Raw genomic sequence first — 19,014 nt, 5'->3', positions numbered from 1 at the left:
ATATTTATATATTATATACATTATATATGTATATATACAAATATAAATTCAGACACATATACAAGTTGGCCTGTGCGTGGTAAAAGAATGATGGAAATTATCCTCTGCAGTGAGTGGTGGGTTGTTTGAACCAAGGTCCTCAGAAGCAAAGTCAGGTCGATATAACCATCTACACAGCTTAGGCATAGAGATGACTTTTGGTTATGATAAGACCAAGGGGCATGAGGGGTCTTTGTTTCTAGAAAATTAGATTCTGTATCCTTTTGGGATATAATGGGGTATACATCTGCTACTTTAGGGGGTGACTGGAGTGGGTATGAGTTCCCACTGTCGGCAAACACTGGTAGTCCTGTGTTGCTGCTGCTTGTCGTGGTCTCCTGGAGGATCGTGGAGTGCTGATATCGGTTCTGGGAAAGTATGCTGAGCTTCAGGTTGCGGGGTCATGCTGCTAAACCCTGCTCAAACCAACACACCCAGACCTCAAGGACAACTCTGCCTCCACCTCAAAGTACCATAGCTTCCATTACTTCCAAGTACAATGCAAAGAATTGCAAACATTGTCTCCTATGTTGCAAGAAATTGTTTCCCCAGTATAGTTGTCCTCAAGGAGATCAAAGGCAACAATATATTCCCTGAAAACGCCAATCCAAACACAGAAACCAAAGCTAATGAGGTTACAAGCAGTAGCAGTGCCTCACAACTCAACATACAGACACCTGGTTTTGTAATCTGCACCACTACATAAACAAAGAAAACTCACAAGCACTTAACAAAACAAAGAACACATACCTGAAACACTGGCATATCTAGCCTCTGGACACGCAATCCCCCCCCCCCCCAAAAAAAAAAAAAAAAAAAAAAAAAAAAAAACTAAATTCATCCGTTCTCCCTAAACCTTTTTTGTTGCACCTGAATGTGGTCTGGCTGCACTTCATATCTATTATGAATGGTAATAGAATTTGGCTTCTTACAGGGTCCTATCATCTATTCTAGTGTTTATACCACACCCAAGTCAAACCTACCTCTTGTAGATTTCAATGGAATATTTTATCATACCAACTTCCCAATCTTCTTTGCAAGCAACTTTAGCGCCATCCACACAGAACTACACCACTGCACATGGTAGATTAATCCTGTCTTTGAAACAAAAACTTCACTACATTGGCTTCTTCCCCTAGACACATCAAGAGGAAAGAACCGGCCTGATCTCGTCTTCGGGAATAGGGAATGTCTAACTACACTTACACAGACCAACCTAGACAGTGATTCAGATCATATGCCCATGACTAAAATATCAACATTACCCTATACTTGACCATACCGGTACAAACAGACAGGGATTCATGGTTCAATATTTTTTTCTTTTTTTTTTTAAGTTTCATTTCGATGAGAATGAAACCCAAACAAAGAGGCAATGAAATTTCACATTTGCCTCCATTACACCAGATATGTTGATAACCATTCCCAAGTCTCGTCATAAAATTCACATATCATTTCAGCCATCTGGAAGGACCAATTGTCTCTTGACTTATTTTGGATTTTCATTTCAAAATGAAAACATTAAACTTGTCAAATGAGACGTCTTTTTCCCGAGAAGACATGCCATTGACGGTCTTGATAACAATCGCAAGACCGGAATAATTTGATTTAAAAAAATGAATTAAGTTGAGTTTGCAAGCCACAGGAATTTTTCCCATCTCATTCACAATACTGGCAAAGTATCAAATCCAATGTACGTTTTTTTTTTTTTTTTTCAAGAATACAGTTTCAATTCTCACCCTCTCCAGTCACTCTCACACAAAATATTCAGTTCATTGAAAACTGGAGTCTGCAGAACAGAGGACCTGCAACTTAATTGCTTCCAATGTGAAGAGTTGAAATAAAGTTAACAATGGGGGCCACGTCAGGTACATATGAAACTAACTAGTGTCACAGCCAGTGATATTGATTAAATCTTGACGTAGGTCGACAAACCTGTACCTCTCTGGAGGTACAGCCTTGATTATTAACCTTGCCTGAGAATCATCCTTATTCTAGAAGAAAAGTTTAGCTGAAGAATAGTTCTGTAACTGCAAGCACTGGGGTTGTTCATAGACCATAGCGGCATAGCGCCAAATCTGTCATCTTTTTGCTCAGACACCCCGGTTAACTGTGTATCACTCCACTATTCAGCATAACGAAGTTCGAGGGCCGCACGTGTCTAACCCACTTCCCATGAGTCTGTCCTGAGCAGGCGACCTCCAATTCTGGCATGCGGTAGGGATTGTGTGGTGTGCCTGCATCCAACACACAATGGTTATGGTATGTACGTTCGAGATTACATATGCCAAACTTGAAAGATTGCAAATACCAGGACACCCTCTCCCCTTACCCTTTCCCACAAACCCACTTTCAAATATTACCGGGTCATGGAAACTTAGTAGCCATTGAAGAAACTGTGGGCATTGTAGGAGATATGGGCGTGGATGCCCATGCTCCAAATGCTCCAGACGTCATAGTACCCAATATCAATTCTTTTCAGCTTCCACGGTGAGAAAGTTGTATCAGCTTATCTATTTAATTCTGAAACATAATTCACGAGGAATGACGATTATTGTTCATACTTATTTGAGATATCTAAGTAGGTCATCACTCTCAGGCTGAATAATAAGGTCATAGTCAGAGCACAATCATTATCCTGGTGCTGATTTTCTTGTTCTGAAATAATTTTAGATGACTAGTCACTAACGATTAACTTTGTTGTGACTCTTACAGTGCAGTGAATCGTCCAAGTCGTGATCTGCCTGAAAACCTTGAACTCTATCGGGAACTTTCAAACTTATACCGAAATAGGTAGGTAGAACTTTGTAGTGTTTTGTGTTTTGCATAAATACTCAGGGACAAACCATAGATATGCATACACGTGACGCATAGTCATTATTCGTTGTTAACACGTTAAAACTATTAGTTATAAAGAAATAATCACTGACAGGATAGTGTTGTATATTAATCTGTAGAGAAAATAGATCAAGTACTCGTAATCCATAATCAGTTTATAATAAATCTGATATCTTTATAGTGACGAAAACTTTCTGGAGCAACAGAATTATCTTGGACCTAGAAACTTACCCTCACAAGATATCCCCAGCATGATTAGTGGGTATGTAAAATTATGTTCATTGTCTCCAGGGAAAAGGTTAATCAATTTCCAGTGTTACTACTGTTATCATTCAGATATGATTAATGATCACGAGTGAATTAAAACAATTTCAAGCACTGATTAATGTTTACTTATCAGAGTGCGTCATGATGATCAGGAGCTGGACCATTATGATTCCTCACCAGACATTCTCAACGAGTTTCAAATGGGGTAGGTACAGTGGTTTCGTGTTCTTGAACCTGCCTAATCAATGATTATTTATCTGTGTACTTTCCCTGCCGATATGATAATGCAAAGGAAACTGATATAACATATTGAGAAAAAAACACTGAAAAACGCACAAAAGACAAGGACACACTTTTAGAGCAGACTTACATTAAATAAAACCCAAACTCAGACACTGACATTTGTCTTGGATGGCATTCTCGCAGGTCACCTATTGGAATGGTATTTCAAGCTCCCCTAGTCCCCGATTTCCTATCACATTGTCGACTTACTTCATACCTGAGATCTGGATATTTTTGAGAACACCAGGCCTCTTAAGTTTCAAAGTTGTTTGTTGTAAGTTTTATTAAAGATAACCTGACAGTGAGCATACGATCAGGCCCTTGCTCTAATACACTCCGTGTTACCTTAGCCCTCCTTTACAATGGTAATCTTATTGGAAGCTTTCAGCTTACAATAGAACACGTACTTCATAACTCTTTCCTCTCTAATTACTTCGGCTTTGGGATAACTCTGTTTGCACCTTCTGGTGAACTGGACTACACCTCCTGCATGAAAGTAAGTGTTTTGGGACCTTGTCATGCCTGCCTTATGGTGCATTTTGAGTTCCTGTTCCTTTGCTATATACTGATAGTGCAGTGTCTTAACTATTAGTCACGCAAAGCTTATATGCCCACCCTCGGAGATACAATGAGAAAGGTCACTTTTCCGCAGAATGCAAAGAAAGCATCATATGCTGCAACTGCGAGGGATCATGCTTCGTAGTTAGCGACAAAAAGAAGAACACTACATCTATTTATAGCACAACAGCCGCTACACTACCCCCTGCTCAAACCAACACACCCAGACCTCAAGGACAACTTTGCCTCCACCTCCAAGTACCATAGCTTCCATTACTTCCAAGTACAATGCAAATAATTACAAACATTGTCTCCTATATTGCAAGAAATTGTTTCCCCAGTATAGTTGTCTTCAAGGAGATCAAAGGCAACAATATATTCCCTGAAAACGCCAATCCAAACACAGAAACCAAAGCTAATGAGGTTACAAACAGTAGCAGTGCCTCACAACTCAACATACAGACACCTGGTTTTGTAATCTGCACCACTACATAAACACAAAGAAAACTCACAAGCAATTAACAAAACAAAGAACACATAACTGAAACACTGGCATATCTAGCCTCTGGACACGCAATCCAAAAAAAAACCCTAAATTGATCCCTTCTCCCTAAACCTTTTTTGTTGCACCCGAATGTGGTCTGGCTGTACTTCATATCTATTATGAATGGTAATAGAATTTGACTTCTTACAGGGTCCTATCATCTATTCGTGTTTATACCACACCCAAGTCAAACCTACCTCTTGTAGATTTCAATGGAATATTTTATCATACCAACTTCCCAATCTTCTTTGCAAGCAACTTTAGCGCCATCCACACAGAACTACACCACTGCACATGGTAGATTAATCCTGTCTTTGAAACAAAAACTTCACTACATTGGCTTCTTCCCCTAGACACATCAAGAGGAAAGAACCGGCCTGATCTCGTCTTCGGGAATAGGGAATGTCTAACTACACTTACACAGACCAACCTAGACAGTGATTCAGATCATATGCCCATGACTAAAATATCAACATTACCCTATACTTGACCATACCGGTACAAACAGACAGGGATTCATGGTTCAATATTTTTTTTCTTTTTTTTTTTAAGTTTCATTTCGATGAGAATGAAACCCAAACAAAGAGGCAATGAAATTTCACATTTGCCTCCATTACACCAGATATGTTGATAACCATTCCCAAGTCTCGTCATAAAATTCACATATCATTTCAGCCATCTGGAAGGACCAATTGTCTCTTGACTTATTTTGGATTTTCATTTCAAAATGAAAACATTAAACTTGTCAAATGAGACGTCTTTTTCCCGAGAAGACATGCCATTGACGGTCTTGATAACAATCGCAAGACCGGAATAATTTGATTTAAAAAAATGAATTAAGTTGAGTTTGCAAGCCACAGGAATTTTTCCCATCTCATTCACAATACTGGCAAAGTATCAAATCCAATGTACGTTTTTTTTTTTTTTTTTTCAAGAACACAGTTTCAATTCTCACCCTCTCCAGTCACTCTCACACAAAATATTCAGTTCATTGAAAACTGGAGTCTGCAGAACAGAGGACCTGCAACTTAATTGCTTCCAATGTGAAGAGTTGAAATAAAGTTAACAATGGGGGCCACGTCAGGTACATATGAAACTAACTAGTGTCACAGCCAGTGATATTGATTAAATCTTGACGTAGGTCGACAAACCTGTACCTCTCTGGAGGTACAGCCTTGATTATTAACCTTGCCTGAGAATCATCCTTATTCTAGAAGAAAAGTTTAGCTGAAGAATAGTTCTGTAACTGCAAGCACTGGGGTTGTTCATAGACCATAGCGGCATAGCGCCAAATCTGTCATCTTTTTGCTCAGACACCCCGGTTAACTGTGTATCACTCCACTATTCAGCATAACGAAGTTCGAGGGCCGCACGTGTCTAACCCACTTCCCATGAGTCTGTCCTGAGCAGGCGACCTCCAATTCTGGCATGCGGTAGGGATTGTGTGGTGTGCCTGCATCCAACACACAATGGTTATGGTATGTACGTTCGAGATTACATATGCCAAACTTGAAAGATTGCAAATACCAGGACACCCTCTCCCCTTACCCTTTCCCACAAACCCACTTTCAAATATTACCGAAGTCTTTACCTTGCATGCCAGAATAAGTTCTTGCTCCTTTTTCTTATGCTTAATCTTCCCTATCCCCATTCTCCTTTCCAATTTTTGGGAAACCTTAGATTTTAGACCGTCCACATCAAGATGCCAGTAATAGTAACCAATGGTAATAGTAACTACTAGTACTACTACTATAGTGTATTCACCTGACTGATAGCTAGATTGTGGAAATGTTTGAAACAAGGCTGTTCATGGTTAATGTAACACTGACGATTGCAGTAAGTTTACATATGCTATTTGTTTTCTCTGTTACATGTAAAATAAACTGAACACAAATGATCTACAAAGATAAAAGAAGGGAAAAATACAAATTCCATACAGAAGAAAATAAACCGTCAGCAAACAACTATTTGGAGAACGAATTTGAACAATTGACACATCGCATTTTGAGGCCATACATAACACTTTCATGTTTCAGTTAACTTCAAAGTAACTCAGCACTTTACAAACCAATATAATTAACTTTAATTAAAAAAAAAAAAAAAATACAGACGGTAATTTTTTACCAGTTTATGGAAATTATTTGATATCTAAACTATATGTTTATAGGCGAAGTAAATGACATCCATAAACACATAGGTAAAACTAAGAAGATTATAATTTACTAAGAACCTTGCGGTTGCACTGACTAACCGAATAGCCTTGTTCCAAACGTATCTAGGCTCCAGCTATCAGAGTCAAGTGAAAACATTCCTGACCTAGTTAAATCCTAGGATCTGAAATTTTCGACACTACAACGAGCAGCAGGTAACTGCGGAGTCAAACGGTTCCTTAGAACTCCATCAACAATGTATCATCTGTAGCACTCAGCCATTACAATTGAAGGCACTGAATCCAGTTGTAGTTGGAATACTGTGGGACTGAACAATGAGTGAGGGTAGCGTTGAGTGAGTGTTAGGTTGTCTGAACATTAACCCCACTTTTGCCACTGTTTGTTTGCTGCAACACGCAGTGATCACACGGGAATCATATGTGACAAAATTATGATTGCATTCTTTTTAATATGATGAATATGTACAGGGATCAAGAAAACCCATCACTGGAAGAGCTTCAAGAATCTGGCCAGGGTCATGGAAACTTAGTAGGCATTGAAGAAACTGTGGGCATTGTAGGAGATATGGGCGTGGATGCCCATGCTCCAAATGCTCCAGACGTCATAGTACCCAATATTAATTATTTTCCGCTTCCACGGTGAGAAAGTTGTATCAGCTTATCTATTTAATTCTGAAACGTAATTCACGAGGAATGACGATTATTGTTCATACTTATTTGAGATATCTAAGTAGGTCATCACTCTCAGGCTGAATAATAAGGTCATAGTCAGAGCACAATCATTACTCTGGTGCTGATTTTCTTGTTCTGAAATAATTTTAGATGACTAGTCACTAACGATTAACTTTGTTGTGACTCTTACAGTGCAGTGAATCGTCCAAGTCGTGATCTGCCTGAAAACCTTGAACTCTATCGGGAACTTTCAAACTTATACCGAAATAGGTAGGTAGAACTTTGTAGTGTTTTGTGTTTTGCATAAATACTCAGGGACAAACCATAGATATGCATACACGTGACGCATAGTTATTATTCGTTGTTAACACGTTAAAACTATTAGTTATAAAGAAATAATCTCTGACAGGATAGTGTTGTATATTAATCTGTAGAGAAAATAGATCAAGTACTCGTAATCCATAATCAGTTTATAATTAATCTGATATCTTTATAGTGACGAAAACTTTCTGGAGCAACAGAATTTTCTTGGACCTAGAAACTTACCCTCACAAGATATCCCCAGCATGATTAGTAGGTATGTAAAATTATGTTCATTGTCTCCAGGGAAAAGGTTAATCAATTTCCAGTGTTACTACTGTTATCATTCAGATATGATTAATGATCACGAGTGAATTAAAACAATTTCAAGCACTGATTAATGTTTACTTATCAGAGTGCGTCATGATGATCAGGAGCTGGACCATTATGATTCCTCACCAGACATTCTCAACGAGTTTCAAATGGGGTAGGTACAGTGGTTTCGTGTTCTTGAACCTGCCTAATCAATGATTATTTATCTGTGTACTTTCCCTGCCGATATGATAATGCAAAGGAAACTGATATAACATATTGAGAAAAAAACACTGAAAAACGCACAAAAGACAAGGACACACTTTTAGAGCAGACTTACATTAAATAAAACCCAAACTCAGACACTGACATTTGTCTTGGATGGCATTCTCGCAGGTCACCTATTGGAATGGTATTTCAAGCTCCCCTAGTCCCCGATTTCCTATCACATTGTCGACTTACTTCATACCTGAGATCTGGATATTTTTGAGAACACCAGGCCTCTTAAGTTTCAAAGTTGTTTGTTGTAAGTTTTATTAAAGATAACCTGACAGTGAGCATACGATCTGGCCCTTGCTCTAATACACTCCGTGTTACCTTAGCCCTCCTTTACAATGGTAATCTTATTGGAAGCTTTCAGCTTACAATAGAACACGTACTTCATAACTCTTTCCTATCTAATTACTTCGGCTTTGGGATAACTCTGTTTGCACCTTCTGGTGAACTGGACTACACCTCCTGCATGAAAGTAAGTGTTTTGGGACCTTGTCATGCCTGCCTTATGGTGCATTTTGAGTTCCTGTTCCTTTGCTATATACTGATAGTGCAGTGTCTTAACTATTAGTCACGCAAAGCTTATATGCCCACCCTCGGAGATACAATGAGAAAGGTCACTTTTCCGCAGAATGCAAAGAAAGCATCATATGCTGCAACTGCGAGGGATCATGCTTCGTAGTTAGCGACAAAAAGAAGAACACTACATCTATTTATAGCACAACAGCCGCTACACTATCCCCTGCTCAAACCAACACACCCAGACCTCAAGGACAACTTTGCCTCCACCTCCAAGTACCATAGCTTCCATTACTTCCAAGTACAATGCAAATAATTACAAACATTGTCTCCTATATTGCAAGAAATTGTTTCCCCAGTATAGTTGTCTTCAAGGAGATCAAAGGCAACAATATATTCCCTGAAAACGCCAATCCAAACACAGAAACCAAAGCTAATGAGGTTACAAGCAGTAGCAGTGCCTCACAACTCAACATACAGACACCTGGTTTTGTAATCTGCACCACTACATAACTAAAAAGAAAACTCACAAGCACTTAAAAAAACAAAGAACACATAACTGAAACACTGGCATATCTACCTCTGGGCACACAATCCAAAAAAAAAAAAAAAAAAACTAAATTGATCCCTTCTCCCTAAACCTTTTTTGTTGCACCCGAATGTGGTCTGGCTGTACTTCATATCTATTAAGAATGGTAATAGAATTTGGCTTCTTACAGGGTCCTATCATCTATTCTAGTGTTTATACCACACCCAAGTCAAACCTATCTCTTGTAGATTTCAATAGAATATTTTATCATACCAACTTCCCAATCTTCTTTGCAAGCAACTTTAGCGCCATCCACACAGAACTACACCACTGCACATGGTAGATTAATCCTGTCTTTGAAACAAAAACTTCACTACATTGGCTTCTTCCCCTAGACACATCAAGAGGAAAGAACCGGCCTGATCTCGTCTTCGGGAATAGGGAATGTCTAACTACACTTACACAGACCAACCTAGACAGTGATTCAGATCATATGCCCATGACTAAAATATCAACATTACCCTATACTTGACCATACCGGTACAAACAGACAGGGATTCAATGTTCAATATTTTTTTTTTAAGTTTCATTTCGATGAGAATGAAACCCAAACAGAGAAGCAATGAAATTTCACATTTGCCTCCATTACACCAGATATGTTGATAACCATTCCCAAGTCTCGTCATAAAATTCACATATCATTTCAGCCATCTGGAAGGACCAATTGTCTCTTGACTTATTTTGGATTTTCATTTCAAAATGAAAACATTAAACTTGTCAAATGAGACGTCTTTTTCCCGACATGCCATTGACGGTCTTGATAACAATCGCAAGACCGGAATAATTTGATTTAAAAAAATGAATTAAGTTGAGTTTACAAGCCACAGGAATTTTTCCCATCTCATTCACAGTACTGGCAAAGTATCAAATCCAATGTATGTGTTTTTTTTTTTTCTTTTCTTTTTTCTTTTGTCAAGAACACATTTAAAGTTTCAATTCTCACCCTCTCCAGTCACTCTTCACACGAAATATTCAGTTCATTGAAAACTAGAGTCTACAGAACAGAGGACCTGCAACTTAATTGCTTCCATTTCGTGTGAAGAGTTGAAATAAAGTTAACAATGGGGGCCACGTCATGTACATATAAAACTAACTAGTGTCACAGCCAGTGATATTGATTAAATCTTGACGTAGGTCGACAAACCTGTACCTCTCTGGAGGTACAGCCTTGATTATTAACCTTGCCTGAGAATCATCCTTATTCTAGAAGAAAAGTTTAGCTGAAGAATAGTTCTGTAACTGCAAGCACTGGGGTTGATCATAGACCATAGCGGCATAGCGCAGATGGCGCCAAATCTGTCATCTTTTTGCTCAGACACGCCGGTTAACTGTGTATCACTCCACTATTCAATATAACGAAGTTCGAGGGCCGCACGTGTCTAACCCACTTCCCATAAGTCTGTCCTGAGCAGGCGACCTCCAATTCTGGCATGTGGTAGGGATTGTTTGGTGTGCCTGCATCCAACACATGGTGGTTATGGTACATTCCTGACCTAGTTAAATCCTAGGATCTGAAATTTTCAACACTGCAACGAGCAGCAGGTAACTATTATTGTAACTGCGGAGTCAAACGGTTCCTTAGAACTCCATCAACAATGTATCACCTGTAGCACTCAGCCATTACAATTGAAGGCACTGAATCCAGTTGTAGTTGGAATACTGTGGGACTGAACAATGAGTGAGGGTAGCTTTGAGTGAGTGTTAGGTTGTCTGAACATTAACCCCACTTTTGCCACTGTTTGTTTGCTGCAACACACAGTGATCACACGGGAATCATATGTGACAAAATTATGATTGCATTCCTTTTAATATGATGAATATGTACAGGGATCAAGAAAACCCATCACTGGAAGAGCTTCAAGAATCTGGCCAGGGTCATGGAAACTTAGTAGGCATTGAAGTAACTGTGGGCATTGTAGGAGATATGGGCGTGGATGCCCATGCTCCAAATGCTCCAGACGTCATAGTACCCAATATCAATTCTTTTCAGCTTCCACGGTGAGAAAGTTGTATCAGCTTATCTATTTAATTCTGAAACATAATTCACGAGGAATGACGATTATTGTTCATACTTATTTGAGATATCTAAGTAGGTCATCACTCTCAGGCTGAATAATAAGGTCATAGTCAGAGCACAATCATTATCCTGGTGCTGATTTTCTTGTTCTGAAATAATTTTAGATGACTAGTCACTAACGATTAACTTTGTTGTGACTCTTACAGTGCAGTGAATCGTCCAAGTCGTGATCTGTGTGAAAACCTTGAACTCTATCGGGAACTTTCAAACTTATACCGAAATAGGTAGGTAGAACTTTGTAGTGTTTTGTGTTTTGCATAAATACTCAGGGACAAACCATAGATATGCATACACGTGACGCATAGTCATTATTCGTTGTTAACACGTTAAAACTATTAGTTATAAAGAAATAATCTCTGACAGGATAGTGTTGTATATTAATCTGTAGAGAAAATAGATCAAGTACTCGTAATCCATAATCAGTTTATAATTAATCTGATATCTTTATAGTGACGAAAACTTTCTGGAGCAACAGAATTATCTTGGACCTAGAAACTTACCCTCACAAGATATCCCCAGCATGATTAGTAGGTATGTAAAATTATGTTCATTGTCTCCAGGGAAAAGGTTAATCAATTTCCAGTGTTACTACTGTTATCATTCAGATATGGTTTAATGATCACGAGTAAATTAAAACAATTTCAAGCACTGATTAATGTTTACTTATCAGAGTGCGTCATGATGATCAGGAGCTGGACCATTATGATTCCTCACCAGACATTCTCAACGAGTTTCAAATGGGGTAGGTACAGTGGTTTCGTGTTCTTGAACCTGCCTAATCAATGATTATTTATCTGTGTACTTTCCCTGCCGATATGATAATGCAAAGGAAACTGATATAACATATTGAGAAAAAAAACACTGAAAAACGCACAAAAGACAAAAGACAAAAAGCACAATGAGTGAGGGTAGTTTTGAGTGAGTGTTAGGTTGTCTGAACAGTAACCCCACTTTTGCCACTGTTTGTTTGCTGCAACACACAGTGATCACACGGGAATCATATGTGACAAAATTATGATTGCATTCCTTTTAATATGATGAATATGTACAGGGATCAAGAAAACCCATCACTGGAAGAAATTCAAGAATCTGGCCAGGCTCATGGACACTTAGTAGCCATTGAAGAAGCTGTGGGCATTGTAGGAGATATGGGCGTGGATGCCCATGCTCCAAATGCTCCAGACGCCATAGTACCCAGTATCTATTCTTTTCAGCTTCCACGGTGAGAAAGTTGTATCTGCATATCAGATTAGCACATTAGCCCATATATATGTGTGTGTGATATATATAGATAGATATGTATATAAGTGTGTGAATATATGTATACACACACACACACATGAGTGTGCGCGCGTGTGCGTGCGTGCGTATCCGCATGTGCACGTGTATGTATATGTTTATGTATATGTATATGTATGTGTGTATGATTATATTTATATATGTATATATGTTTATATGTGTGTTTGTGTGATTACATAATTTCTATATCATTATTATTATTGGTTATCTGATCAAGCTTGTTGAATGATTTAGTAAACTACCGCGGATTCACTGTTTTGCAAGGTTCGTAAGACATTTCTAAAGATCAGGATTTCTTGGATGGTATCAGTCTATCATTCAGGCACTTCTGTTCATTTCCGCTTCGAACGCCATGATTTTAAGTTGTTGACTCGATATCGGTCGTACATGTCAAGTTTAAGAGTTGAGATGGGTATTCAATTATAATACTTTTTTCAGCCTGCAAGATGACGAACAATACCCTCGTACACCACGTTCAACAAGTTAAAGCAATAACTGCAACGAGTGGCCGGGCCCTGGGACAGATAACCCGTGATTATTCGTGGGACAGCCTAGACCATTTTCTAGAGGAAGGACACAGGGCCCTTGTGAAGACAGACCTAATAAAATGCTCGCGAACGCTGGCTTCTCCGAGTCGACGGACGACGCTGATCACCGTTGCACATTTTGTCCTACCTTAACATGATTTTTTGCTCTTGATTTCTTTTTGTTTTTTGTTTTTTCTTGTATTTGGTGTCAGTCTCAAACATTTAGATGTGAAAGGTTTTCCAGTTTCTTTTTTATTTGCATATATTCTTGATGTGACTCTTCTTGAATTTAATTATAATTATGATATAATTATACATTTCGTTTTTACTGGGTTTACTCAAGTAGTAGACGGTTTTTACTTATTTTAGAACATATCTTGTGTTTTGAGAATTTTCATTTGTGCAGGTACTGTTATGTAACCTGGTCCATTATACTTATTGTGCTTATTTTGGATAGATGTAGTGAATTCTATACGCTTTGCTGTGTGCAATGAACTTATGAACTTCTGTCTCTAAAATGTATGCATGATTATTTCATTTCTTTGTCATTTCTTTGCTTCTGTATGCTTTGTCTTGTGTTAATTATTATGAAACTCACCAAGCCCAAATTTTCTGAAACAATATCCAGACTGGATATTTTAATCAACACATAAATTACTTTCAAAAGTCCTTTGTTCAGTTTTGGTAATGTATTTCACACAATAAAATGAATAATTAAATGAAAAATAAAAAACCGAAATTTCTAGTATGGAAGCTGCTTGGTTACGTTTAAATCAAAATATAAGTCAAACGCTAGGAGTGGGGTAAGGATAAGTCCGATATGCGTAGCTGAGCCTCGCCCGGGCTATACCCATGAGGGGAGCCCGGCCTGTGTCGACTAATGCCAGTCGGCATTAGTCGACACAGGCCGGGCTAACGTGTTCAGCTGGTGCTGACTCGGGTGAGCTTAGGCCTTACCCGCCATGGTGCCTAGCCACAGTAGTCACCTCCAGGCGACAATTGCAGCTTCTCGCATCTGGGCGAGGCGCGAACCGCCGACCCCTCGGATGAGAGGCCGACACGTGACCACTGCACTAGCCCGGAGGCTTGGAGTGGGGTGTTTTCCCTTATGAGATTTGTTTTATAATTATTATAGTGTCCCAAGAGAACTTCATATCGTACCCCGAACTTGAAAGTTGATTTGAAGTATAATGGCGCCCTACTATCCAGAAAAGGCAGATGTGCCTTAAGATCATTACATTCAATGAACGTCATGCACTGTGCTGTATAACTGGTGTAGCTAAGAAACTGCAATAGGTAAATATTGAATAATTAGGTAACTATTTCAGGTGGTTTGTAAGCAAGATATTTTAGTGCTTGTAATGCTTAATGAATTACAAATAACAGTGTGTTTTGCCTTGTTTAATTTCAGTTCAACCCAAGTAACACCATTCGTACCTATTAAACCAATGTGTGTGCACGTGAATAAATTAATACTGACATGTATACATACATACTTATATATATATATATATATATATATATATACATATGTGTGCACATATATTTACATACATATATATGTATATGTATATATATGAGTATGTATATATAATAAAATATATAATATATATATGTATATATGTGTGTGTGAATAAATCTATACTTACATGCATACATACATGCATATAAATATTTAAATATTTATATTTATACATATATACAATGTATATATATATATATATATATATATATTCTTGTCTGTGTGAGAATAAATCTATACTTATATACATGCATACATATCTATATACATATGTATTTATATATGAATATGTATATGTATACATATATAATAAAATATATAATATGTGTGTGTGTGTGTGTGTGTGTGTGTGTGTGTGTGTGTGTGTGTGTGTGTGTGTGTGTGTGTGTACCGTGTACATAAACACGATTTGTGTAAGCCATTAGACATAGACCACGTGGCTCGAGGTTCAGTACAAAACCATCGACTCACCGAGGACTTAGATGACGAGTTTATTTGACCTTGTTTGACCCCTCAGTATGTGTCTAACGGTCGACGTGGCCTAACCCCTGGCCCTTCAGGGCTGGTTGTCGGACCACGCGACCCCGCGATCAGCGCTTACCCAAGCCATCGTCTCGTGTGCTCTTTTACTGTGTAGTACTCTTCATTGATAAAGATTCAAGCCGTTATAACAACTATCACTGCCCAACCAGTCATAACCAATGTATCGGAGGCGTCTATGTTTTTTACAGGCTGGTGGCAGGGTGGTCGTTGCTTCCTTTTGGCTCGCAACACGGACACACAGTCTCTGAAATCCGCTCGACCCCTCGCTTCCACGACCATGTCTTCAAAACCATATGAGTACACGTTTTGGGCCTCTTCATTTATTTTCCCTGTCTTCTCCCACAAATGCGTTATGTTGGTTTTGTTGGGTAAATTGACAGTTGCTAATTGACAGTAAATGGCACGTTCTCACTTTCTTCTGTCCTTAGATCGCATTACTGTGTGATCACGGTATGTTGTCAACAAACATGAACATCGTAAATTATTCAAGTAGGTAATAAATGTTTCTCGTTATTAGATATTTTTATTGTTTCAACCACAACGAATTTAACGCGCTCGTGATTGTATCGTTATCACGAATACCATTTCATTTATTTCTATTCTCATCGCGCGTTCCACGCCTTGACCTGACCTCGCTTTTTCTTTCTTCCGGTCGGTCGACACGTGAGATGGCGAGAGATGACCGCTCGTTTTTCCCGTAATTTGGTCGTTGTTTTTATTAGCACCATGGGGATAACCGTAGCATCATTGCATTACTCATTTGGTGACACGTTCTATCGGCACTACGGCGGAGCTTGTCACGCGATTTTTATATAAATTTATTTTTTGAGTATAGCGTTAGAATCTTCCTCATTTAAGGCACAGGGATGTTCGGGGTTGCGTATAAGCGTAATAGATCTACGCTCCGACGTAACAGTAGTAGGTACAGGTATAACCAAAGTTATTCGTGCGATCGGCAACTTTTGAGTCGGTATAGGCCCCCCGTCGATGAAATCTGACATGTGCAGCTAGACATGGCTACCTCGGGAGATTTGCTGACCCCGAGAAGATTTGCTTGCGAGAAAGCTTGCGAATATTTTTCACGTCACCGTTCATTAGTGCGTCATTCCGTCGCATATCATAAAATGTTGAATTCAGTGCGGTAGTTGAAATAATTTTATACTATTACATCGCTAGTTTATTGCATTATAGTTAATAAGAACGTTAATATTCATAATTGTCATACATTTCCGCTCTGTGTGAGGTCACTCTCGCTTTCATTTCTCATAATATACATATATATATATATATATATATATATATATATAGATATATGTGTATGTATATATAGGAACATGTGTGTAAAGGGTAGTTAAATGACACCTTAAACATATGGTTTAGCAGGAGTAGTGAAACGGACGGTTGGCTTAACCTCTTTTATTTAGAAGCGTAAGCAACACAGATATTCACACGGATACAAGTCTTCGTAAGGCTAAGTGCTTGGTCTGCCCGGAGGGCGGGCGCGGCCAGCCTGACCCGCAGCGTCGGCAAGACTCTCTGAAAGGACTGAGACTGACCTGGGTCATCCTGAGCCTTAAGTACTAGTGGGTGCGTGGGGCACGTTGGGGCGCCTGCGGTGAAGCCACGCGTATACTTGCTTCTGTACGCCACGTGGAAGCTATTTATACACACTTATAATGTGTTTATATATAATATATATGTGATATATAATATATATGTGCATATAAATATGTGTGTGTGTGTGTGTGTGTGTGTGTGTGTGTATGTGTGTGTGTGTGTGTGTGTGTGTGTGTGTGTGTGTGTGTGTGTGTTCACCCTATACAAAACAATCCACTGCCTTGTGGCATCTATAAGATGGGAAAGGCTTTGGGAGTCAACCCAAAGAAAAACCCGGAGACAGTTCCTTCTAGCTTCCGACTTTGTTCTGGCAATTCCTGCGAAGCTGATGGTGCTAGACTGCTACATAGGCAATAGCTCCTCTTTTGCCCAGGCTTTGACTCTATCTTCTTTCTGTGAAGGTGAGTTGTCTTGCACTACTGGAGAGGAAACTAGAAACACGGAGAATGGCAGTTGCCAGTTATAAGCTACGTTGCTCCACTGGCGTAAACACGTAGCGAGAGGGGCCATCCCAGATGGTGGAAGAGATCCCATGGTCTCATTAAACAACTAACACCTCAAGCTGGGCAACTCCAGCCAATAAAGTGCTGTCTCGCCACAGTTTGCTTTCCTCTTAGGGTGGATGGGGATCAGGGATCAAACCCAAACAGCAGACTGAAACACATGTGCCAAGCAAAAGGAACAATAATAATCCAATTCTTAAAGTGGGTACCTGGAATGTCCATACAATGCTGACTGAATATTCAGAATAACTACAAAACGTTTTCCTCCACTCCTGAGACCAAGGATGAGTTCTATGAGAACCTGTCTGCTATCATCAGTAGTATCCCAAGCAAGAAGCAGATTATTCTCCTAGGCGACTTCATTGTAAGATTGAGCACTGACAGTGACTCTAGGTCTTCATGCCTTGGTCGCTGTGGTGTTTGAAAGATGAATGACAATGGCAAACAGCTGCTAGAGTTCTGCACCTTCCACCACCTATGCATCACCAACAAATTCTTCAACATCGAGCCGCAACACAAGGTCTCCTACAGACACCCTGGTCCAAGCATTGTCATCAGCTGGATCTGATCGTAGACGGGCGGTCCTCACTCAAGTATGTCATCAAATCCTGCTCATTCCATAGTGCAGACCGTGCTACTGTACGGTAAGCATGCTTCCTAAGAAGTTCCATCATATGAAACAGGCAGAGTTACCCCATATTGCCATCAGCAGACCTACAGTAACAGTTTGTAGACACCTTTGAAAAGGAATTGAGCAGCACAGAACCTGGGGTTACAGCCTCCAAAAAATGGGAATACCTATGTACAAGCATCCATCATGCGGCCATGGCTACCTTTGGTAAGAAGGTAACAAAAGCAAATGACTGGTTTATGGCCAAGTCTGACAAGATGAGTCCATCATCACTGCCAAGAGAGCTGCCCTTGCTGAATACAAATGTCAGCCTCATGAGAGGATCCTTCAAATCTTCAGAGCAGCAAGGAGCAAAGTTCAAACAGCTAGGCATTGTGCAAATTAATATTGGAAGCAGCTTAGTGAAGAAATCAAGACCACAGCACAGACACTATCAAAAGGATGTACAATGACATCAAGGAAGCCCTTGGACCCTCTCAAAGCAGCACCTCTGAAATCCGCAACTGGGGAGGAGCAAGCAGGTGGGTGGAGCACTACTCTGAGTTCTACTCCCAAACAAACACAGTCTTTGCCTCAGACCTGGATGCTATTGACAGCCTGCCAACTATGAACGGACTAGATGAGGAACCCAACAACCTGACCTCACCAAGCAGTTCAAAACAACTTTCCTGCATCCGCTTCACAAACTATTATGCTAGTATTGGCAGGAAGGAGCTGTTCCCCAGGACATGTGTGATACCAAGATCGTCACCTTATACAAGGTGACAGGAGCAAGTGCAACAACTACAGAGGTATTACACTTTTGAACATCATAGGTAAAGGCTACACTAGGATACTGTTAGTATGCCTGCAGAACTCATCTACCCTGAGTCACAATGTGGCATCAGTGCTCATAGATATACAGTAGACATGATCTCCCTTCCCCAACTAGA

The 19,014-nt window shown here is 39.5% G+C and overlaps 1 protein-coding gene across 1 annotated transcript; it reads left to right on the top strand.

Moving 5' to 3' along the window:
- Positions 1 to 2,323: 2,323 nt before the first annotated feature.
- Positions 2,324 to 14,113, top strand: LOC125034373. Its single transcript, XM_047626158.1, has 14 exons — positions 2,324 to 2,529; positions 2,755 to 2,832; positions 3,059 to 3,139; positions 3,278 to 3,349; positions 7,167 to 7,337; positions 7,563 to 7,640; positions 7,867 to 7,947; positions 8,086 to 8,157; positions 11,191 to 11,361; positions 11,587 to 11,664; positions 11,891 to 11,971; positions 12,111 to 12,182; positions 12,492 to 12,662; positions 13,178 to 14,113. The coding sequence occupies exons 1-14, from the start codon at positions 2,324 to 2,326 to the stop codon at positions 13,224 to 13,226; spliced, it is 1,461 nt and encodes a 486-aa protein (XP_047482114.1). The 3' UTR covers positions 13,227 to 14,113.
- Positions 14,114 to 19,014: the final 4,901 nt, after the last annotated feature.

The sequence above is a fragment of the Penaeus chinensis genome, chromosome 2 (genome assembly GCF_019202785.1).
Source record: "Penaeus chinensis breed Huanghai No. 1 chromosome 2, ASM1920278v2, whole genome shotgun sequence".
Taxonomy (NCBI): domain Eukaryota; kingdom Metazoa; phylum Arthropoda; class Malacostraca; order Decapoda; family Penaeidae; genus Penaeus; species Penaeus chinensis.
Note: the sequence above shows the minus strand (reverse complement) of the source record. Positions and strands in the feature narration are given on the sequence as shown.